The 26,097-nt window shown below is 33.9% G+C and overlaps 1 protein-coding gene across 1 annotated transcript in view; it reads right to left on the bottom strand.

The window, feature by feature from the left end:
• The window catches only part of LOC145685827 (leukocyte elastase inhibitor-like), a 133,480-nt gene that overhangs the window by 60,805 nt on the left and 46,578 nt on the right, over window positions 1-26,097 (bottom strand). Inside the window, exon 6 of the mRNA XM_081758415.1 lies at window positions 7,639-7,859. Coding sequence (XP_081614541.1) covers window positions 7,639-7,859 — 221 coding nt within the window. The remainder of the gene's footprint in view (window positions 1-7,638; window positions 7,860-26,097) is intronic.

Genomic DNA, 26,097 nt, shown 5'->3' with positions numbered 1-26,097 from the left:
TCACTTACACTAAATGGTTATGTAAATTGACAAGTTTAAAAGAGGGAGTAGGTTGAAAGAAAAAAATAAATCTTAGGACGGAAGATAAGAAGATAGACAGACAGAAAGATGAAAGGTTTACAGAGGAAGGTAGAACAAAGGACTAGTTGGACTATAAAAAATATACAACCATTGAGTTGATTTTAAGCCAAAGATATTTGTATGCCTATAAATTGGCGGCCTTCGCCATACAGGCCTAAAATGTCCACTTGGAGCCCGCAACTACTCTGTGTCCTGGGATATGTTAGAAAGAGAGTAGTTATAAAAACTTCCCCTTTCCAACATGCCCTACTGTCGCCGTATCCGGTTAAACGACCTCCTAGGTCCTTCTTTACGCCAGAGTGGTCTTAGTGCTCTTAATTGAGAGATTTCTAGCAAAAAATCCGAATCCTTAGAACACAACAAAGGAGAAAGGGTTGTGTTAAGATATGGAGAGAAATAGTTTAGAAGTCAGTAAGTAAAGAAATATCCCAAAACGAGGATAACCAAATTTAAAAAAATAAAATAATTTTGTAATGGCAAGTTAATATAAGCCATATTTTGCCAGTCACTCCCAGTCCGCAAGATTCGTGTGATTTTAAAGTGCTAATTAATATTAATTACCATATCTTTAGAAGTAAAAGAAATAAAGATTCATGAACATGGGACTTTTAGCATCCTGGTATTGGGAAAAAAACTTTTACTGTAGTAAACCTAATATATTATTCGCCTCTATCCATCCCGTCACCTATGTAAACAGTGACTGACTTAATTCTGTAAGGTAACATTGAAGAAAAAATTGAAACAGCAAAGAAGTACTATCGCGGGTCAAAGGTTGAGAGCACACGTGTACTTTAATTCTTCATGAACTGTACAAAAATATTTAACAAACAAACACTACTTACATCCTCAGGCCGAATATACCGTTGATACGTGATCTTATAGCAGAACAATACTCTTGTCGTTGGAGACCGGAATTATTTGATAGCCTACAACTTTACACTTTTCTTTTTCCTTTCCTTCTGCGAATACTGTAATTGTTGATTTCAGAACATATATGTTTATAAATGAGTACAATGCAGAAATCTGAATCGTTTTACACAACATCAGAGGTCAGGTTTAATTGATTCACTAATATGTGTAAAGGGGGGAAATTTTATAAAGATTATGAAATACTAATCGTTTCCAGCAACACTATTCCTTTGGTATACTTATTTGTCTCAATTTAAATAATTACGGTTACACAAACAAGTTACAAAGTGTATATATAGCCAACCACGTATACAACATTCCCTTCCGTATGAAATCTCGACGTTGTGGACACTGCTTGAACCACTCGATAACATGCACAAACATTTATATAATTATATTCGAATCACAACCCTAACCAGTGACGAAAAAGTAAACTGGGCTCACATATACATTAAGGTATGTTATTATTCAATTACACTCACACTTACTTATATTTATTTTTTTCCTTTCATATCGTACAGATTCATTTTCCAGACACACGATTCTTAACTATGCCCAAAAACTATATACGCCACTATAAGTAAATACTTAAGCTACTTGTTATAATCCATATTCACATTATTCAAAAAAACTATGGAGTAGGGGTTATATATAAACTTAAGTAAAATTCTCAAGCGCTGACCGCTACGTCGAAAGATTCGCAAGAACCAAAATTCACTTCTCCCAATACGAACAAAACCCTATATTTACACTCTGCAGCTTGGTAAATGTATATATACATAAAAAGTTAGTATTATTTACTTATTTATACTTCTAACATGCACATTGTTGTGTAAACCGATTCAGATTTCTGCATTGTACTCATTTATAAACATATATGTTCTGAAATCAACAATTACAGTATTCGCAAAAGGAAAGGAAAGAGAAAAGTGTAAAGTTGTAGGCTATCAAATAATTCCGGTCTCCAACGACAAGAGTATTGTTCTACTATAAGATCACGTGCTAAGTTTAACTTTATTTATCATTAGTTTATTTGGCTACAGAACGTATAATAATTTTTAGGATAGGTCATAAGGGAGGTGCTTTACCGATTTAATTACTCACGGAACTTCTATCTGTCAAACAATTCCAAATAAACTTAAAAAAGTGTCCGTTTATAGATCACCTAGCACCTTAACTATTTCAATCAACAAAACACTCACGTTGTGCGATTGCTTCTTGCGTTAGATGGCGTTGTAAGGTGAAAATAAAATTTGCACTGGAAAAATGTTTTGTGCACTATTACCAACAAATTAGATTCCACATCACGAGACAAATATGTAGAATCACAACGGATTTAATTTAGGGACGAATTACCTATTAGGTTAGGCCGAAAGAGATGAATAATTGAGAAGTCAACAATACATTGTCCTTAAATAAGTTATTAAACACTCTCACACATACATTACATCTACTCACAAAGTACTACATTCTACATATATCAATACATATTACTACACGAAATCAAATTCTACGTATCTACACTAAATACGAGTACACTTTTTCAACCACATTTTTCAATCGGCTCTAATGTGAAAAAAGGAGGGGAATATTTAGGACCAGGTGGTCCTTGTACCAAAACTAACCCATTTTCTAAATTATTATTATTATTGATCCCAAAAAGGGATAGATTAAGGAAGATTCCATTCTGAAAAGAAAGGAGTCTTCACGTCATTATTCAGCATATATTGTGTTTTGGAAAGTAGATCAGATTAAGAGCGAGTTTACTCTGACATTTTAAAATTTAACTTAACCGATACAAAAACCACGTATACCGCCATGTCTGCCTCACTAAATTACGAATATACTATACATTCAAAAAAAACTATGCATAAACAGGCTACCGCAACCTGGTCGAATTGTTAATGGAAAGGGGAAAATTTGAATGTTTTCAAAATCTCCAAATTTAGTTTAAAAAGATCACAGAGACGAAAAAAAATCACTAACACTTCACTCCTGTCCTGGGATGTTTACTATTTCAAACATGGCGATCATGGCAAGGTTTCATATTTCATATTTTCTGATTAGTTTCACAGGAAAAATCTTAATAATTCAGGATTCGTTTTGATGCTGGCTTCTTTATTTAACATTTTAAATTAGTATTAGCTGGTGTTAGTAGCTCTTCCTGAACAAATATTTTTTTTTACAGCGGCGATGTACGTGCTGTTAACCTTACTATGACTGAAGAACAAAGACAAGGTAAAGACGCGCCAAATCACTAAGGTGACATATAGTTCCCAATCACAACGCAAACAATTCGCGGCGGAAAATACAAAACCAATGAAAATAGTAAAAACTGGATTAAACCAGATTTTTAGCAGGATATTGATATCTCATCGGGACGAAGGGGGATCCTGGGTGTCCTACCAGATTTCGGATTGGTGGAGAATTCAGAAAATTCTATCCAAGTACTAATTTATGGATTATATTGAAATAATAATGTATATTTTATAATTATCCAAATGAGATGCCCATACACAAATATTTACGGAGAAAAATAATATATAAATAAAAGAAATTATTTCCCGAAAACCTATATTTCTTAATTATTCTGAAACTTCTAAATTAATTTTATTTGGACAAAAACGAAACGGATTTACTATGTAAACTGAAAGTTATACAGTAAAACATAATAATATATTCTATTTTTATCCAGTATGGTTGAAAATTGTTCGAGTTAGAAAAAAAATATACTATCTCAGCTGTATCTGAAGGTTACAGCATATTCTAACGGTATTCGCATGTTTCTGGATTATACAGGATATTCCAATTCCATTAATTACTTGTTCCTCAAATTTATCCAGTCTTCTTTATTAGGCGTTCGCGACAAGGTCACAGATGAACTCGAGCATGTGTGCGAAGTTTGTCTATTGAATATACCTTGAGACAGAGGTTTTCCTACTCTCTGAGTAATGAGCATACTTATGGCAATTTATGAAACAAGCAATCGCATGGGAACTATATTGTAAGGATCCCCACATCACAACATGAGCACATGTTTATGGACGACACTTGCAAACTTTTACAAACAAGCAGACAATACACTACACAGGAAGACACGAAGATCAACACGATGGGAACCGAAAGAGGACGAGCCACCTGAGAGGGCCTATAAAAGAGGAACCACAGAGGAAGGAGGCATCAGTTGATCATTGATCGTCAATCCACAACAGCTCTGGAGGTCGTACTGGACTAAGGAGCTCTACCTATCCTAACATCCCTGGAGGCTGCTTTGAAGCGAAGGGGATTCCTCAACACAAAACATAACTCACGAGGCGGCCATGAACCGAGGAGATTTCCTAGGATGATAACCTGGAGTCACTATAAATCACCCCGGTTGCTGCAATGAGCGAAGGGTTTCCCGTATGAAACGTAACTTCCTTCACCCTTGGTCATAAGGGAGATTCTGATATACTAACTTTGTAAAACACAAAGACTATTTTGCATCTTTATAAAATAAATAAATCGGTGAAGGGCTAGATTCCTAGTCCACTATTGTCTCTGCCTACACAAAACACTACAATATATACATACTAAGAGTATACAAAGTTATTTTTATTAAGAAACCTAAAGGTTTCGAACAGGCCTATCGTTTTGTTCCCAATATATAAATTAGTCCCTAGTGAAGCGCTTGAGGCTGTGAAAAAAAAAGGTTTTAAAATTTTTCTCAAGAGGAAAATTCTGAGTGCGTTCTCCACTTATTGCAGATAACGTATGCGTTTCCAACTCATAATAGTGGTGGATTTTCTCGTTTTGAACAACATGGCTTTCCTCAATGCCGCCTCTAGAAGGACTGAGATAAATACGTATTATGAAGCACTGCAGTCCATATTTTAAGTTAGTGAGCCAAATACCAAAATATGTCTCAAGTTGTTTTTTTCAGACCTGCGCCTCACCTAAAAAATTCCTGGATCCGCCCACGGTATTGGTTGTTGCCAACTAACAGCTAATAGTCATAGCGTTCTTTTGAAATGTTTTCAAACGCTCTTTGCATGAGGAACAGTTTTCCGTATTCTTTTTTCCGCCCTTGCGCCCTTTTACTGTGCGCCCTGGAGCAGCTGCTCCACTCGATCCATTGTAGTTACGCCACTAATGAGAACTCATGGTGCATTGCTCTATTGTTGGTATGGTGAGAACGCAAGGGAATAGATTCCTGAACTGGCAACTCTGCTTTTTTCATTTAACATTGGGGCTTACCAGTGTGGAGCCTAAACGGCTAATATGTCTGATAAAGGCAATGATACGTTGTCGAAACCATATTATTTATTAAAAGTGATTTGCTTACGCCAGGTTTTATTTTTAATTAAGGCAAAACAGTTCTAAAGCTAGAATAGACGGCATCCGAACTTTCTGTGTTATTGTACAAATATTGTTCAATCATGTCAGTTATAAAACATGACAAGTAGATCCCACTAAGTGCATGATTTACCTAAACAATAATGACTCATTTATTAAAAAAAAATCTATGACAACTGAATTCTAAACAAAATCCGCAACAGGATTTTGGAGATTGTTAAAAGTCAATTGAGGATGTAGGAAAAGAAAATTAAGCTGGAAATGGAAGAGAAGAATGAGATAAACTTTATGGACACGACGAAAGAAAAAAATCGGGCGGGAAATTCAGGGCGGGGTGGTACAGGAAAGAATGCTTTGCGGAGATATACCTCCATAAGAGGAGTGACATAAATATGGGGAGAAAAATGAAATTTACACGGAATATGCAGAAAAGGTAACGACGGAAGAAGGAAAGATGACATGAAAATACTATATTAATCACTAATAAAAAATTGATAGAGAAGAGAAAATTTTAGGAGAGAGAGACGAAACAAGAAGAAAGAAAATACAGAAGAAGAAAGAACAAGGTGATTAGGAATTGAGATGATACAGATGACTTAGATGACACGGTAGACGTTGCTGAGAAAAGGAGAACTCAAAACATTTAGAAAGGGAGGGAAGAGAGTTTTAGACGTATTACCAGAGAAAGAAAAGAGAAAAGAAGAACAGATAAACGCAGAAGAGGAAGGAATAATATATCGAATCGGTTGTAAAGAATGTAATGTGAAATAGATAGGAGAACAGGAAAGCGATAGGAAGAAAGAATAAGACAACATAAAGATGACGTTCCATTAAGAAGAGAGAACAATGCAGTATGCAGGGTGTTTTGAAACAACACCGACAACGTTTCAGAGGTGATTACTGACACGAAGATAAGACGAAAAGTATAGACCAACCTGGGTACACAAAGGCTTCGTTTCGTTGTTATAGGTCACCGGAAACATGCAAAAATGCGCTTTAAAGGTCCATAGCTCCAAAACGATGGTACCTACCATTGTAGGCTCAAGACTTCACTTAGGAATTAGTATATGTGCGATATCCAAAAATGCATGATTCAGAATCCTAAGGTACTCACGCAACAATTTTTATAGAGGCAGTTTGGCTACGGATGAATACTTTGAAGTACTCAATAACTACCTCTATAAAAATTGTTGCGGAAGTACCGCAGGATTCTAAAAATTGGATATTTGGATATGATACATAATAGTTCTTACATAAAATCTTAACCCGACTAAAACAGGTCCCATAGTATTGGAGCTATGGACCTTTAAAGTTCTTTTTTTATATGTTTTCGGCAGCATATAATTCCGAAAGGAAGCATTTGTGCATGCAGGGTGGTCTGTACTTTTCGTCTTATCTCAGTGTCAGGAATCACCTTCCAAACGTTGTAGGTGTTGTTTTGAAACATCCTGTATAAGAACGTTAATAAAACATAACATGAAATAGATCGGGAAAGATATACAAGAACTGGAGAGGGAAAACATAAGTGTGATATAGAACTGGAAAGAATCTGAATGGATTAAGAAACAAGGGAAGGATGCATTGATGAATTGGACAAAGAAGCGTATGAGTTATGGCAGTGCTGGACAAAATAGAAAGATGAAAAAAGTAAAAGAGTAAATAACACTACAGATGGGCAGGGGTTTAAGTTCAGAACAGGTTGCGAATTGTGAGAAGAAATGAAACGCCTAAATAAAAATTTACATTTTGTACACATGGATGTAAAGAGTGAAGGAAAACTTGATTGTGTCCGGAAAATGTGGGCACTTCTTCACTTTCACTTTCACCTTTCTGTGTATATTTAAGTTTTTATTCTTGGACTGATCTTTCATAATGTGTCTGATGAAGGAGGTGTTGCCCTGGCGAAACTGTTACACAAGTATTATTAATTTATATATTGGATGCTTTGATTAGTTTTGTTCTACTAATACTGTCGAATATTTTCAAAGCTATAATAAAGACAAACCAGGATCACTAAAAATATATACTGTATATACTGAAGCCAGAAACCAAAGAAATTATCTGAACGTGCAATAATTAATACAATCGTTCTTAATATACGATTTATTTAAGTTTTATTTCCAGTTCTACTCATTCCTAATCGTGACGTAATATTAAGAAGACATTTGAAATAAGATTTTTCGTCTAGGAAATCAGAACTATGACGTTGAAAACATACTAGGATCATGTTTATCTATTTGAATACTTGCAAACTGACAGGCTGCATACATTGTGACATTAAAACGTTTTATTCAGCATACAAACCACACTTACATGATATGGAAGTGCTAACGCTTGACATCCAAAATCCGGAATTTCTCCATATAAAAATGATTTCTTTATGTGCATCAATTTAACCTTGGTTGGATTTTCATTGAGTCCATTTGGGTAGAAATCAGCTTCTTTGGTGTATTTTTCACTAAATGGATCCTTCCACATTCCTTTGAAGAAGACGGCATTGGCCAAGACAAGACGTGTATCTTCATTAACGTTATCTAAAAGTAGAAAAATCAACTACTATTCATTCCACGTAAGCTCGTAGGCAATGAAAAGCAAACCTGCATTCTCCGCTCCCCATTGCTACTTCTAAACTGGAAAAGAAACTGATGATCCTGTCATGGAGAGAAATATTTTATCCCTGACAATAAAACGTTATAAAATTATCACTTCAGGTATACTCCACACGATTTTAAGACATTTATCCAAACTGTTCTCCAAAAACGTTGCATTTCGGTCAGCGTTATCCTCTAGAACTAATTCTCGTTACTAGTTGTTTACAAATATTAGAAGTAATCTAATTTAACGGGCAAAGAATTACCAGTAGAGGCGAGGATTCCAATCCCCTCGCTTTGATTCTGGAGGGAGTTGATTGACTCAACACGTCAGAAAAGCGTAGGGTGTTATCGTCAGGGTTAAACGTACAAAATTGTGTCAAATCTAAATTTCCATTCTTTGTTCTTTTTAGCCACCACCAGCAACTCCTACTAACAATACTAAAGTTTTGTCTTTAAAAGACTTACTAATTATTTGTGTATTAAAAATTTGATTTTAGTCGGATTACGTATCAACACGAAATTATTCTCTAAATACAAAATGCCCTATCCAGTGTTCGAAGTGGAAAAAGAAGCAGAAGCGATATGTTTTATTACAATATTTACTCAACATATCGACAATCTAAATGTTGAAATACAGTGAGGGTATGTTGCCTAAAAAGATTGCATTTTTATTTACATAATGACTCAAAACCATGGGAGATTTTCTCCATAGTTACGGAGAAAGGGAGCATTGAGAGGCTTTGCCCCCGTCCCCAATTTTTTGAGGAAAATATAAAGTACCCCTTTATGTTATATTAAAGAGAATTATACATGAAAATGCTTTTTTAAAAAACTTTATAAACAAGTTTTAAACAATTTCTCGTGAGACAACTCCCGGACCCATACTCAACTGAGGGGTATTCCAAATCTCCGGAAGGTGCGTCCACTCCACAGCAGATAACCGCTAAATCTATTCATTCTCAAATTTTCAGATTTGAATGCACCTAATGTTCCTTTCACACCTGCACATATTTTTTATTATTAAGTATTCTGCCTTTCGGCACGTCCTGAGACTAATGAGGATTCTTTTTTCAATTTTAGATTTTGGCCTGGAAATGTTTGTTCCACTTTTGTCGATCTTAAGCTTTCTCTTTTAACTCCCAAGGTTTTCTCCTATCTTTCAAATCATCGATCAGCTGTGTTCTTCTTCTTCCTATTCCTCGCTTCCCTTCCATCTTTCCTTCTATGGCGATGTGAAGAAGACAATTTCATCGCAACATGTGTCCAATCCAATTGGCCTTTCTACACAGGATGGTGGCTAGAAGTGTCCTCTTTTCTTCTATCCGTTTTAAAACATCTTCGTTTGTTGCTCTCTCCGTCCATTTTATCTTCTCCATCTTCCTCGAACACCACATTTCGAAGTTCTCCAAATATTTCCTCTCTACCTTCCGTAATGTCCAAGTCTCCGAACCATACAGTCCAATGCTCCATATATGGCACCTGACCAACTTCTTCTTAAGTCCAATATTGAACCTGTTAGTTAAGAGTGATCTTTTCTTGTAGAATGCTTCTTCATTTTAAAACATTTTTCTGACCAGAACAAAATGAATTATTTAATAACTATACGAGGTTTGTTACAGTTTCAAGGACCTAACGTCCTCTTCATCAGACATTGAGAAAAGACAGATGACAGCAATTCTTATAACTGTAACAAAACTCGTATAGTTATTAAATAATTCATTTTGTTCTGGTCAAAAAAATGTTTTAAAATGTTATTGTGATTATCCAGAACTATGGAGTATATTTATAATGCTTCTTCAGTTATGGCAATTCTTGACGTGATCTCTTTGGTGCAGTAAGCGTCTCTCGTCAAAATACTTCCCACGTACTCGATATTATCGACCTCTTCAAGTTCTCTCTGTTTCGTAGGGGCGTGTTTTCACGCGATATTCTCCTGAATTCCGAATTTTCAATGTTAATTTCCATTCCATACAGTTTTCCAATGTCAACTATTTTGTCAATCATCTCCTGTAGTCCTCCTTCGGTTTCAGCTATTATAACCGTATCATCTGCATACCTGATCTTGTTAATGATCTGTCCTCCAATCTTGAAATCTCCAATTCCCATTAATGCTTTCTTCATTAAACATTCACTGTAAATGTTGAATAATTGGGGCGACAAACTACATTCTTGTCTGACTTCTCTTCCAGTCTCCACACTGTTGGTTTCTCCTTCATTCAAGCGCACCACTCGTTGTCCTGTGTACAGGTTTTGAATGAGTCGTCGATCTCTCCAGTTGACTCTGATTTCTTTAAGTATTTTCAGAAGTTTCGTCCAATTGACTCGGTCGAAAGCTTTTCGCCAGTCGATGAAGCACAAACACAACTCTTCCTTTACATCAAGAATTCTTTCTGATATAATTCTCATCAATCCAATAGCATCTTTAGTGCCTTTTCCTTTCCGGAATCCAAATTGATTTTTTTCTAACCTCTCATCTATCTTACTTTCCAGCCACCTATTCAGTTTGCGTGAAATGATCTTTCCAGTATGCTTGATTTTTCTTGGGCAACGCAATCATTGCAACATCAAGAAAATCCTTTGGCCATTCTCCACTCAGGTAGATCCTGTTAATAATATAAGTCAGTACTTTCATTGCATTGTCACCTAATCCCTTGAGCAAATCTACTGGTATGTCGTCTTCTCCAGTGACCTTTCTCCTTCGCATGTCTTTGATTGCTTGTACTACTTCACTTTTCAATATACTGGGTCCTTTTTCATCATCATCCATTTCTTCCTCTTCTTCGATGGCAATAACTTTGGCGTGGTTCTTCTGATCATACTGATCTTTTATGTATTCTCCCAAATTCTAAGGATTCTTTGATCATCAGTGATTACATTACCTTCTTGATCTTCGATGCCGAACGTTCGTATACGTTTGTGAGCTTTCCTTCTCAATTCTTGTACTTTCTGGTACATCAGATCATATCTGCTGCGCCGTTGAAGTTCCATTATTTCTTCCCATATCTGTCCTATGTACTTTTCTTTTGCTTTGTCTGTCTCTCTTCTCAGTTCATTGTTCAGCCTTCTGTATTCCTTGATGTCCGTCTTTTTCGCCCTTCTGCGTTCTTCCATCTTCTTAGGCATTGCTTCAGTTATCCATGGTTTTCTCGGTGTTCTTTCCATCCTGCCAATGTTATTACGGAGTGTGTCAAGTAGAATGTGTTTAACTTTCCCCAACTATTCTCTATATTGTCAACCACATCGCCCATTGCACAGAATTTTTCTTCAGTTTCTTCTTTCACATCATCGTCGATATTTCTTAGTCGCTCCAAGTTCCATTTTCGATTTCTCTTCCCAGTTTTCTTGATCGACTTTAACCAGGTTTGCACTTCCGCCACCAGGATATTGTGATCCGATTCAATGTCCGGTCCTGGCAGTGTCTTCAGGTCTCGTGCACTACAGAAGTATTCCTGATACGTTGCTTCACAAGAATGTAATCGATTTGGTAGCGTTTCGTATCTCCTGGACGTTTCCACGTGTACAGCTTGGTTTTTCTTTTCTTAAACCATGTGTTCATGATCACCGGATCATGTAGACTAGAGAAATCGATAAGCATTTGACCTCGTTCGTTCCTTCTACCTAGTCCAAATGGTCCCACTATCTTATTCGTAGCTCCTTCTCCTACTACGCTGTTGAAGTCTCCCATTACTACGGCGTTGACATTACCTCTACCTTCCTGATGCAATATGTCACTAATCTGATCATACATTACTTCTACTTCATTATCATCATGGTCGGTTATTTGGCATATACACTTGTATTATCACAATATCCACTGGTTTTGCATGTAGTTTTACATCAAGCGGTCACTGCTGTATTCCACTTTGGTTACACTTCTGGCTACGTCGTTCTTCATATCTATCGCGACACCATTCTCGCCCGTATCACCACCGAATGGTATATTCTGTACTTTCCCAATATTATCTCATCTTTCCCTGGTCATCTCACTCCACTCAAGCACACTATGTCCACTTTACATTTGTCCATTTCCACTTTTAAATTTCCAAGTTTCCCCTCATGTCGTAGAGTTCGTACGTTCAGGTTCCTAAGCTGAAATTAAAGTTATTATTATTTTCTCCTCTTATTATCTGTCCTTCTCCTTCGACCTGTACATATAGAACTACCAAATCCACCATTATTGTATATTAGCCACGTATATTCTTTAAATTTGGCCTCCCATTGTGTTTGGTGAAATAATTAGGAAATGAAGCGAGATTTATGTCACTCCTGATAAAAGATTTTATTGGGGAAGCATGCAAGAGACTTGCTTTTTTTATTTTTACTAAAAACTTCTCTATGGTATATTGAAAATATTGAAATTTCATTACGTAAGAATATCAGATTGAATTAAAAGCGATCGCCACAAAGATCTAAATATTAGGAATACACTCACGCACACACATAGTCACCGCACACGTATTCATAGTGCTATTATTAGAAAGGCGCAAAGACACTTTTTAATGAAAACAACAGATTTTTTGATTGCATGAACTACCGGTATATTTTTTTCTCATTAATACCGGACTCAGTTATGCATTTCTTTATCACAAAAGAAGTCCCGACAAACTTATAACAATACTTTCCGATTTCAGTTTAAACCAGTCACATCAATAGATTACTTTTTGTTTAGGGCCATGATTCATTCCTTTCGGTCATATGAGCCTTATCTGCAGCCAACACAACCAACACGAGTTCTTCCGAAGGAGCAAGGGGTGCATTTATTTGTAAACACCTCATTTTAAAAACAAAAGGTTGGAAAAATATAACAGTAGTAGAAAATGGATCGATCTGGAACAACATAGAACAGACCTGGAACAACATCAGACAACTCACAAGCCCCTGGGAAATTGAGCACCGTACACCGTGAGCCCACGGTCTTTTACGACCTCCATTTTAGGGGTGAATTTATTCCCTTTTATGAGCACTTTTTAGGGGGTGTATTCGTTCTCTTTTACGAGCACATTTTAGGGGGTGAACTCGTTCCATTTTATGAGCATATTTTCCAACCCCTATTTGAACATAGCAGAAATTACACTGAGACTATGAACATACAGCAGAACAGATAATACATAAGAATACGTAACATAACAAGGGTGAACTCGTTCTCTTTTATGAGCACTTTTTAAGGGGTGAACTCGTTCCCTTTTCCAACCCCTATTTTAACATAGCAGAAATTACACTGACACTATGAACATACAGCAGAACAGATAATACATAAGAATGCGTAACACACAAGGGTGTATTCATACTCTTTTATGACTACTTTTTAAGGGGTGAACTCGTTCCCTTTTGTGAGCATATTTTCCAACCCTTATTTTAACATAGCAGAAATTACACTGAGATTATGAACACACAGCAGATACATAAGACTCGTTCCACCCTTATTTAGAGTATGGTATATTTTCCAACCCTTAATTGAACATAGCAGAGAATAGGGGTGTATTCGTTTTGGATTCCACCCTTAATTGAACATAGCAGAGAGTACGTTCCGTTTTAAGGGTGTATTCATTCTCTTTTAGGGGTGGACTCGTTCCCTTTCAACCCTTATTTTAACATAGCAGAACTAGTAAAAGAGTATGACTTATTTTCCAACCCTTAATTGAAGATAGCAAAGAATACATAAGACTACGGGGGGGTATTCCACCCCTATTTAAACAGCAGAGAATAAGGGTGTATTCGTTTTGGATTCCACCCTTAATTGAACATAGCAGAGAGGACGTTCCCTTTTAAGGGTGTACTCGTTCTAATGTAACATAGCAGTTGGTCTATTTTTCAACCCCTATTTGAGCATAGTCCATTTTTAAGGGGTAAATTCGTTCTAACCCTCTATAGTAAATATAATCATTTAAGGAGTGAACTTGTTCTAACCTATATTTGAACATAACAAAGATTATTTAAAGATTGCAAAAGAATACGAACTTCCGTGTTTTGTTATCAGTTACATAATAACTTCCGCCATATGTGGATAATTCTCATTACGTCATTCATCCGGATTTTAAAAACATTGAGCTAGTTTTCTCTTTAACAGACAATACGGTCATTCAACGATAGGATTGAAAAAAGGAATCCCTGAAAGTAATGCAATCAATCACAAAGGTATAAAAAAAGAGGGGAATCCCCGAGCATGACTCATACCTATTGCGCAATATGACGTAATGCGATCACACAGGTATAAAAGACTGACCGACATGTTTTTTTGTAATCACTTCCTGTTTGGTGTTTGAAGTGTAAAGTTCAGATATTTTTTGTGTGTGTGCGCGCTTATATTATTAGTGTGGTTTTGTTTTCTTTTTTTAGGTAAGACATTTTATTATAATAATATTATATTATAAAAACTCACTTCAGAATTATTATAGTAACACTGAGTTATTTTTAAAAAAATGGCAACAAAAAAGGTTAAATCAACTACTATCAATTCACCAACTGATACTCTATTTAATAATAATTTGAAAAAAATCATTTTAAAATGTAATACTGTTTTAAATGAGGATAGTGGATGTTTTTTAAATAATAAAAGAAAAGACTGTTTACATATATTAAAACAAGAACAAACTAAGACATCGTTTAAAGTAAATTTTTCTTTGGCTACAACTTTTGTAAAACCAGTAGATTTAGAAACATGCAGATTCTTTGTAAATAGTGGTAACGAAATTATTTTACCGAGTACAGATGTGAATTCTATAATAGAAAAACTATTTAATAAAATTTTAGTTGAACAAGAAAATAGAGCAATTAAGAAATCCGGGTGGTCTTTATGTTCTGAACCAAACCATCACTTAGAAATTAAAATCAGTAAATATGATCCTCTGTCAGCTTCTTTTATAAAATTACCTCAATGGATTTTATCTAAAAAGAATTGTGTTCTAAATATTCAAAATAACGATAATAGATGTTTTATGTATAGTATTCTAGCTGCGTTGCATCCCGCAAAAGAACAACCAAATCGTGTAAATAATTACATACAATATAGTAATACTTTATTACCATTATTTGAAAAAACGAATATAAAATTTCCAGTTGAAGTAGAACACATAAGCAAATTTGAACATATGTATAATTCTGTATTTACTAAGGAACAAATTTCCATTAATATATATGGCACTGATTATGATAATGAAACATTTTTCCGTTACGTATAAGCGAAAACACATGTGTAGATAAACGTATAGATTTACTGTATTGTGAATAAAATTGCAACAGTCATTATTGTCTTATAAAAAATCTCAATGCGTTATTGAAAAGTCATAAAGAGAAAACTTATGTAAAATTACCTCAATGGATTTTATCCGAAAAGAATTGTGTTTTAAATATTCAAAATAACGATAATAGAAGTTTTATGTATAGCATTCTAGCTGCTTTATATCCCGCAAAAGATAATCCACATCGTGTGAATAATTTCATACAATATACGAGGGTCATTCGGAAAGTAAAGAACGTTTTTCTATAAACACTTTAATAACTGGTATACAAAGGCGAAATTTGTGTTACATACTATGTGATATTTAAGTTACTTTTCGACATAGTCGCCGTGTAAATTTAAACACTTGTCATACCGTGGTACAAGTTTTTCTGTGCCTTCGGCATACACAGTTGCCGCCAAACTGTTGAACCAATCACTAACAGCTTCCTTAAGTTCTTGAAGTTTCAGGAAAGAATTCGTGCAGCCCGTCAATAGTGAATCGCCTATCCTCTTGAATTTTCCGCTCAATTCTTCCTTTGAGTTCGTCAGTCACAACAGAAGGCCGGCCCGAGCGTTCCTCATCGTGCACATTCGTCCGTCCGTCATTAAACATAATGCACCACTTACGAACTGATGCTTCATTCATTACATTTCCATACACCTCAGTGATTTGTCTATAAATTTCTATCGGACGCACTTTTCTTGCATTCAAAAATCTTATCACACTACGAACCTCACACTTGGCGGGATCAGTAATTGTATCGCACATTTTACAGTCGGACAGCGAAGCAATAACGGACCGTAGCGGATCGCAGCTTGTGCCAGACTGAGGCTAAAGCATGCCCAGGTCAATAAGCCAGCAGCAGCGGGGGTGGGGGAACACGCGCACGCGCTAGCGCAAAACGTTCTTTACTTTCCGAATGACCCTCGTATTAATACTTTATTACCGTTATTTGAAAAACGAATATAAAATTTCCAGTTGAAGTAGAACACATAAGCAAATTTGAACATAAGTATAATTCCGTATTTACTAAGGAACAAATTTCTACTAATATATATGGCATTGATTATGATAATGAAACAATTTTTCCGTTACGTATAAGCAAAAATACAGGTGTATTTAAACATATAGATTTATTATATTTAAACTCTCATTATTGTTTAATTACAAATTTAAATGGTTTAGTAAGACATCAGTTAGGTACTCATCAAACATTTATTTGTAGACGATGTTTAGTATCTTTTTATAATAAATCAAAATATGATGAACATGACAAATTATGTAAAGAACGCACTCCAACCAAAATTAACATGCCGAAACAAGGAGAAGTTTTAAAATTTCGAAATTTGAAATTGTTATTACAGAATGATGTGATAATAGTTGCAGATTTTGAAAGTTTATTAAAACCTATAAATAAACAAAGTGGATCTCATACAATACAAATTCAGCAACATATACCATGCAGTTTTGGTTATATTGTATGTTGGAGTAACAACTATATGAAATCAGATTTAGTTATTTATCGGGGAGAAAATGTATCGATGAAGTTTATGTCTCCTATGGAGAATGAATTAAGAAAAATCATAAACATATTAGATCAACAAAAACCATTAATACCATTAAATAGTTCTCAGTTACAGGAGTTTAATCTATCCACTGAATGCTCTGTTTGCTATAATAAATATACGAGTAACAATAGAAAAGTTAAACATCATAACCATTTAACTGGTCAGTATATTGACACGGTGTGCAACAGTTGCAATTTACAAATTAAACGTCAAAGTAATTTTATCCCTGTCTTCTTCCATAATTTGTCTGGGTATGATGCACATTTATTTGTGAAAGAATTAGGTTGCACCCCTGGCAATATTTCGGTAATTGATGAAAGCACTGAGAAATATATCACATTCTCTAAACACTTTAATTTTAATGGTAGACCTATCGAGTTACGTTTTGTAGACTTATTTAAATTCCTGCCGTACAGTCTCGAAAATTTGGTGTCAAAATTAAAACCTGAGCAATTTGTCTATACAAAGCAATATTTTTCTGATGATAAGTTCCCTTTAATTCTTCGTAAGGGAATTTATTATTATGATTACATAACAAATTTAGATACATTTAATGAAATTGAATTTCCTGAAATAGAGGCATTTAATAGCAAATTGAATGGAACACAAATTTCCGAGACTGATTATCAATATGCAAAACTGATTTGGCGTGTGTTTAAATGTGAAAATTTAGGGGACTACCACGATCTATATTTAAAATCTGATGTACTTCTCACAGCAGATGTGTTGGAGAATTTTAGAAAGATATGTTTAAATGCTTTTTGCATTGATCCGATTAATTGTTTTACTGCACCTGGGTTGGCATGGCAAGCCATGTTATATAGAACGAAAATTGAACTTCAACTTTTATCAGATATCAATATGTATATGTTTGTAGAAAAATCGATTCGCGGAGGTATTACTCAAGCTGTGTTAAGATATGCCAAAGCTAATAATCCTTACGTACATGATTTTGATGCGGAAAAAGAAAAATCTTATTTACTCTATATTGACATGAACAATCTGTACGGACTATCAATGATTGACTATTTACCATATGGTGGTTTTCGGTGGGAGGATAAAATTGACAATTGGCAAGACAAAAATAAAATTATCAATTGGCCCACGGATAGTGAATGGGTTTTTTTTCTAGAAGTGGACTTAGAGTATCCAAATTATTTACACGAATACCATTCTGATTTTCCGTGTGCTCCCACTAATGAATTTCCACCAAATGGTAAATACTCAAAATTACTATTAACACTTAAATCGAAATCGAATTATATCTTGCATTATAGAGTATTACAATTTTATCTAAAACAAGGTTTAATATTGGTAAAAGTACATAAAATATTATGATTTCGTCAATCTAAATGGCTTGCATCTTATATACAAGAAAATACTCAACGCCGTGCAAATGCTACAATTGAATTTGAAAAAGATTTCTATAAGTTATTAAATAATTCTGTATACGGAAAGACAATGGAGAATGTACGAAAACGAATTGATATAAAATTAATTAACAATGAAAAAAGTGCAAAAAATTAGTAGCGCAAGATCAGTTTCAAAATTGGGTAAAATTGGCTGATAATTTGGCATTGTTTCATATGGTAAAAAAAATCTGTAACCCTTAATAAACCAATTTACGTAGGAGCGACAGTTTTAGAATTATCAAAATAAGCAATATATAACTTCCATTATAATATAATGAAACCTCGATATGGAGATAAAATTAGAATTGCGTATATGGATACTGACTCTTTCATTTACTATATTAAAACTAACAATATTTATAACGATATAAAAAATATGAACGAATATTTTGATACCTCAAATTATCCTGAAAATAATGCTTTATATAGCACAAAAAATAAACACGTTTTGGGTAAAATGAAAGACGAATTAAGTGGAGTTCCTATGATTGAATATGTTGGGTTACGAGCAAAAAATTATGCAATAAAAACTGGCGAAAATAAAAAATTGAAAAAATTTAAAGGGATCAAGAAAAATGTAGTTAAAGAACAAATTACGTTTGACGATTATAAATCATGTCTATTTCAAAACGAAACGATTCATAAAACACAATTTGAAATTAAAAGTAAATACCATAATTTAACAACAAATCAGGTGACAAAATTAGCGTTAGATCCGCATGATGACAAAAGAAAAATTTTAAATTGTAATATACACACTGTTCCTTGGGGGTATCATAATAAAGATTTAACATGTAAGATTTGTATATTGTAAATATGATAATTTTTTTGTGGATATATTAGTATTAAAAATATGTCACAATCAGTTCGAGAACAAATAGTTGCAGAATTACATAAAAGTGCAAGACGAAACTATCCTCGAATACCCGTTATAACGAAAGGGATTCATGATTTATGGCAAGCTGATTTAGTTGAAATGAATAGTGGAAAATTGAAAGGTCTAGCAAAAATTAATCGAAATTACAAATATTTATTAACTGTGATAGATACATTCTCTAAATATGCTTGGGCTATTCCTGTGAAAAATAAAACTGGGAAAGAAATTACACAAGCATTTATAACAGTACTGAGAAAAGCAAACAAAAGCCCTAAATTTTTACAAACTGACAGAGGTCGAGAATTTTATAATTCAGAGTTTCAGAAGGCGATGAGCCAAAATAACATTAAACATTATTCCACGTACAGTGATGTGAAAGCAAGTATTATTGAAAGATTTAATAGATCATTACGTAATTTAATGTGGAGAAAATTTACACTGCAGGGAAATTATAAATGGATTGGCATTCTGCCGGAATTACTACATAAATATAATAATACTATTCATTCCACTATTAAAATGAAACCTATAGACGCTATTAAAAAAGAAAATGAAAAACATCTATTGACAAACATCTATTGCAAAAAATTTTCTGTGATAAAAAGAAAAAGTAAATTTAAGATTAGTAAAAGTAAAATAGTAAACTTAAGCGTCCTGGTTTTGATAGAGGTTTTACACGCAATTGGAGTACAGAAATTTTTCGAATTGCTAAAGTTTTCTTCACTAATCCTCCGACATATCACTTAGTAGACTCAAATAATAAACCTATTGAAGGAAGATTTTACGGACACGAATTACAATTAACGAAATTTCCAAAAACACATTTAATTGAAAAAGTGTTGCGAAAGAAAAATAATAAGGCCCGTGTGAAATGGTTAGGTCTGCCAAAAAGTGAAAATTCTTGGATCGATTTAAAACATACTATATTGTAAAAAAAGAGAAGTCAAGAATTTATAGGTGAAGCATGTCGTCACAAGTATTTCTTGTAGATTTTATAATTTCAAAAGGTGAATTTTATATTTTAAATTCTAGCAACACTGTAAATTTTCGTTGGTTAGTTAAATTGTCATCATCATCATCATCACGAGGTCTGTCAGTATCACAAGTAAAAAGTATATTAAATCAAATTTGTTCTTCCACAAACGCTGTTTTTTATGTAAAGGAGAAAAGAAAGCAAAATATTTAAAAACGCTATTTAAAATAAATTCAATATATCTGTAAAAGAGATGGAATGGAAAATTCCTTTTACATGTATGGTAGCAGGTCCTATAGGCTGTGGAAAATCATATTTTGTTAAAACATTTCTTGACCATTATAGTAAGTTATTTAAAAATATTGTATGGTGTTATGGTGAATGGCAGCCGTTGTATGATACTCTTTGAAACTGTACGTTTAAAGAAGGTTTACCTCAAAATAATGAATTTCAAGCATATGAGGGTCCACATCTTGTCATTATTGATGATTTAATGCGTGAGTGTGACCATCGTATTGTAGATATTTTTACTAAGGGTAGTCATCATAGAAATATAAGTGTAATATTTATAACACAGAATATTTTCCGTCAACAAAAAGGAATGCGGGATATTTCGTTAAATTGTCATTATATTGTTTGTTTTAAAAATCCTAGAGACCAAGCTCAAATTAATTATCTCGCACGACAATTGTATCCAGGTAATAAAAAATTTATTCAAGAAGCATATCAAGATGCAACTCGAATTGCACATGGTTATTTACTTTTTGATTTAAAACAAAATACTCCTGATGAGCAGCGAACAAATATCTTTCCAACAGATTCTTTTAATTATGTTTATGTACCTGTAAAAAATAATTGTAATATGGTTTATATTCTAACAACTATTTGTGCTTTAATAGCCGTAAAAATGATTAGTAAGGAAAATGCACATTTGTTAAAACTTTTAGCAAAGTCAAAACCGAAAGCACGTAAGGCAATTTTACAAAATGCAGATCCTGATTTAATTCGCTCTATTTGTGAATGTTCCTATAACGTATTACAGGGAAATGTTCCATTAAATAAAACAGAGATAAATAAGCTAAGAAATATATAAAAAGGAACTGAGATATTTGGTGAAAAAAGGTCCGTCATTAAAACAAAAGAAAAAACGAATAATTATACAAAAAGGTGGTTTCCTTACTGCATTGCTTGCACCTATTATTGGAGGTATACTATCTAGTTTAATTAAATAATTATGCAAAACGCACAAAAACTTATTTTAATCTCACCAGAAAAATTACATCATTATCAAACGATATCTAATCTTGATGATGAAATGAAAGAAATTTTAAATAATAAAAGTTTAAATGCAGAAGAAAAATGGACAGAGAAGTCTTACAAAAATATTTAAATATAATTCAAAAACCGGCAGCAGTTACAACAACAGCAACTACTACTACTAGGGAGGAAGAAGAAGAAGAGGATGATGATGAGGAGGAGGATGATGAAATAATATCTACTTTCCCTGAAATTTGTAAACGTAAAGCAAGACCTTTATTACGTAAATTGAAACAAAATCCAAATATTCAATGGGACGATAATGGAAATGTGAATATTAATAATAAATTAATTCCAGGTGCAAATATAGTGGATTTGATATCCGATTTTGTTAGATGTCGTAAGAAAAATATTTCAGTTGCTGGCTGGAAACCTTTTGCTACATTATTAGCAAAAGCCAATATACCCTTAGAGTACATTGGTAATCCTCAACGAATAGATTATATTAGAAAACTAACAGAAGACGAAGAGGACGAAGAGGATGGTCCTCCACCCCGTAAACGCAAATGATGTACTTATAAGCAATAATAATAATATTCTATTGTAATCTATTGATATTTTTAAGTATATAGAAAGAAAGAAAGAAAGATGAATGAGCCCTACCTTAATTATTACATACATCAAGCAGGAGGTGATTATAACGTGTATAGAGGTACAGCATATCAAGAAGGTTATGGCATTGGTAGTTTTCTAGGAGGTTTATTTCGTACTGTATTTCCTTTATTAAAACAAGGTGCAAAAACTGTTGGTAAAGAATTGATACGTACAGGAATTAATGTAGCAGGGGATGTACTAGATAATAATAGACCTATTGAAGAGTCTTTGCATGATCGATGGCAAGAAGCTAAAACAAATTTAAAAAATAAAGCTCAAAATAAATTAAATCAAGTGTTGGAAGGATCTGGAAGAAGAAAAAGAAAGAAAGTTCATTTTAGTGGTGGTGGTGGTGTGAAACGGATGAAAAGATCCAAAGATATTTTTGATTGATTATGGAGCAAAGTGATAGTTTTTATCTCACACTTCCTAGCAATAGTTCTATGAAATATTTTCCTCAAAATACTCTTGCTTGTTATACTACTAAATTATATCAACCTATTGTACTGGAGAAGGGAGTGTGGGAAACAGCTGTTGTTGAAGTACATTATACAAGTTCATTACAGAATGTTTCCAAATATACAAATAATATTGATTATCGTCTCATGAATACAAAAAAATTGGAACATAACTCAAATCTTACCAGGACACTATTATAATGTTGATGATATTCTATCTCAAATTAATCATAAAAGTGATAAATTAAATTTACAATTAAAAGTCAAAGCATCAGTGAAACGAATTGAGGTTAATAGAGTAATAAATGATCAAGAGAAGCATATACAAGTACGTCTATCTCCTGAACTAGCCAGAATACTAGGTTTTGATCATATACAGCAGGAAGATATTGCAGTTGTGCATCATGCTCGTTATCCACCTGATTTACAAAAAGCGCTACCTACACTTATGTATATTTACAGTGATATTGTAGAACCACAAATGGTGGGTGACACCGTAGCTCCATTGTTACGTATTATAAATACAAATATTACAGAGCATGGTATTAATAATGTACATATTTTTGATAATCCTCATTATGTCACTGTGCAACGTAAACAATTTGATCAAATTATTATTGATTTAAGAGATAGTACAGGTAATCCACTTCCTTTCCAATATGGCAGTGTATGTGTAAAATTACATTTTCGTAGACGTAATATGATATTGTAAATTTTACCATGTGTGAATATTAATAGTAAGAAAAGAGAAAAATGCAGTGTGAGTGTATGAAATCAGAATTAGATTTATTTGCTGGTTCACCCAGTAATATAGGTAATAAAATAGTTCCATATAAGCCTGTGGCTTCAATAGCTGATAATGCACCAATAGAATTTGTAGTCCCCGGTCATGGGGATGACTATATTGACTTACCGCACACAATGTTATATGTTAAAGGTAAAATTACTAAATCAGATGGTTGTAATTTAACTTCTACCGATAAGAAAATCGGCCCTGTAAATGATTTTCTCAATGCAATGTTCAGTGAAGTGCAATTATATTTAAATAATCAAATTATTTCCTACTCTTCACATACATATCCATATCGATCGTATATTGAAAAACTACTAAATTATAATGCTGAAGCTAAAACAACGCATCTTCAAACATCAATGTGGTTTAAAGATACTGCAGGGCATATGGACAGTGTGGCCGATGCTAATGTAGGATTTAAACAACGTTTTCTTCTCACTGCTTTAAGTCAGTCATTTGAATTATTGGGTTATATTCATGCTGATATTTTCAATCAGTAGAAATTTTTACTGAATGGTGTACAATTGCGTATTAAATTAATTCCAGCTAAACCTACATTTTGTCTAATGGGTGACGCAGATACTGATGGAAAAGTTGTAATTACAGATGCAACATTGCTTGTGAAAAAGTTGATGTATCACCAGCAGTTAAAATAGCACTAAATAAAGTATTACAAAATCCTAAATTTAGAATAAAATATCCTATAACAAAAGTGCAGGTGAAGACAGAAACTCTGCCACAAGGAATTATGGATAGTACACTTCCAGATCTGTTTTCAGGCATAGTGCCTAAACGTATTATTATTGGTTTTGTTACTAATACTGCTTTCAATGGTACTTATCAAACAAATCCATTCAATTTTCAACATTTTAGTATGTCATTTTTTACACTGTATGTTGATGGAACTCCAATGCCCTTCAAACTTTTACAACCAGATTTTGATAATAATCTATATGTACAAGCATATTCTACGTTATTTACAGGTTCAGGTATTTATTATTCTAATCAAGGTAATAATATTTCACTCGCTGAATATCCTAATGGTTATACTCTACTGGTGTTTGATTTAACTCCTGATTCAAGCGCAAGTGCTGCATTTCATACTAGTCCACAACGGCAAGGAAGTGTACGTTTAGAGGTTCATTTTAAAGAAGCACTGCCATCTCCTGTAACAACAATTATTTATGGTGAATTCTCTTCAGAATTAGAAATTGATTTCCAGAGAAAAATATATATTAATTAAAGAAAAAAATGTTAAATACAATTGAGCTTTATGAAGCATTACAACAAAATTTGCCTAAAGATCATTTTATTGGTGTATATGCTGCTGATGAGTTACCTTTGTTTATTCATACATTTCCAGCCGCCATAATTATAAACACTGATTCTAGTGATAAGCCTGGTGAACATTGGGTTGCTGTTTATATATATAATATGTGTGTGGGAGAGTATTTCGATAGCTATGGTATACCTCCCTATATACAACATCATATAAGGTTTTTAAAACGAAACTGTCTGTATTATACATGGAATAATAGACGTATTCAAGATGATTTATCTCAATTTTGTGGACATTACTGTTTTCTATATCTATCATGTCGTGCATCTGGTTATTCATTGCACGATTTTTTAAACAAATTATGAGATTATGCTTTATTCATTTATGAGAGTATGATGATGTTATTTTTTTAAACTCCGCCATTGCCGGTCCCAAGTCCTGGATGAGAAAGGAGGAGGGTTAGGGGTGTTGCTACCCCCGTAAAAGAAAATAATCTCTGCCATGTTCAAATAGGGGTGGCTCCCTGCTATGTTACATTAAAATAGGGGTTGGAAACGAGTACACTTCTATTCTCTGCTATGTTCAAATAGGGGTTGGAAACGAGTTCACCCTTTAAAATGGACTATGTTTAATCTTCGCTATATTTCTGCTATGTTAAAATAAGGGTTGAAAAATATGCTCATAAAAGAGAACGAGTACACCCTTGTTATGTTATGTACTCTTATATGTTATATAATCTTCACTATGTTTCGTAGTCTCTGTCTGATGCGCTATGTTGAAATAGGGGTTGAAAAATATGCTCATAAAAGGGAACGAATTCACCCCTTAAAAAGTGCTCATAAAAGAGAACGAGTTCACCCTTGTTATGTTACGTATTCTTATGTATTATCTGTTCTGCTGTATGTTCATAGTCTCAGTGTAATTTCTGCTATGTTCAAATAGGGGTTGGAAAATATGCTCATAAAAGGGAACGAGTTCACCCCCTAAAATGTGCTCGTAAAAGAGAACGAATACACCCCCTAAAAAGTGCTCATAAAAGGGAATAAATTCACCCCTAAAATGGAGGTCGTAAAAGACCGTGGGCTCAAGGTGTACGGTGCTCAATTTCCCAGGGGCTTGTGAGTTGTCTGATGTTGTTCCAGGTCTGTTCTATGTTGTTCCAGATCGATCCATTTTCTACTACTTATAACAAATATGTTGGTGTTGCTAATTTATAAATTATTTCTGTATAAGAAATAAAATCTTAGACGTGCACAACAATTCGCCAATTACTGTATATAAAAGAGATTTGTTACAGGTATATTAGCATCCATTTTCCAGTGACGGTATGTATTGATCACTGAAAAACCAGAGACGGTATGTCTTCATCACTGAAAAACCAGAGACGGTCTGGCATTCCACTGCATACCGTCTCACTTCGACCACTGGCTCTATCAATTCCCAACTCTCATCATTTGCCATTCCAACATTACCTCAAAATCCCGGAATAATCCATAAATTACATGTGTTGAATTTACAGATAATACAGATAAATGTAATGTTTAAAAAAATACGTGGATAATTCAGAAAGTAATGCCTCCAAGCCCACTACTTGCCCAATAGTACTGCAAACATTCTGAACTGTTTATCATCAATGTATTGATGTTCAAGCTTTAGAATGTCATTTGTTTCACCTTCTTATCTCTTC

Source organism: Thermobia domestica, chromosome 5 (genome assembly GCF_964235325.1).
Source record: "Thermobia domestica chromosome 5, izTheDome1.hap1.1, whole genome shotgun sequence".
Classification (NCBI taxonomy): Eukaryota; Metazoa; Arthropoda; class Insecta; order Zygentoma; family Lepismatidae; genus Thermobia; species Thermobia domestica.
The sequence above is the reverse complement of the archived record's forward strand: the minus strand, read 5'-3'. Positions and strand labels throughout refer to the sequence as shown.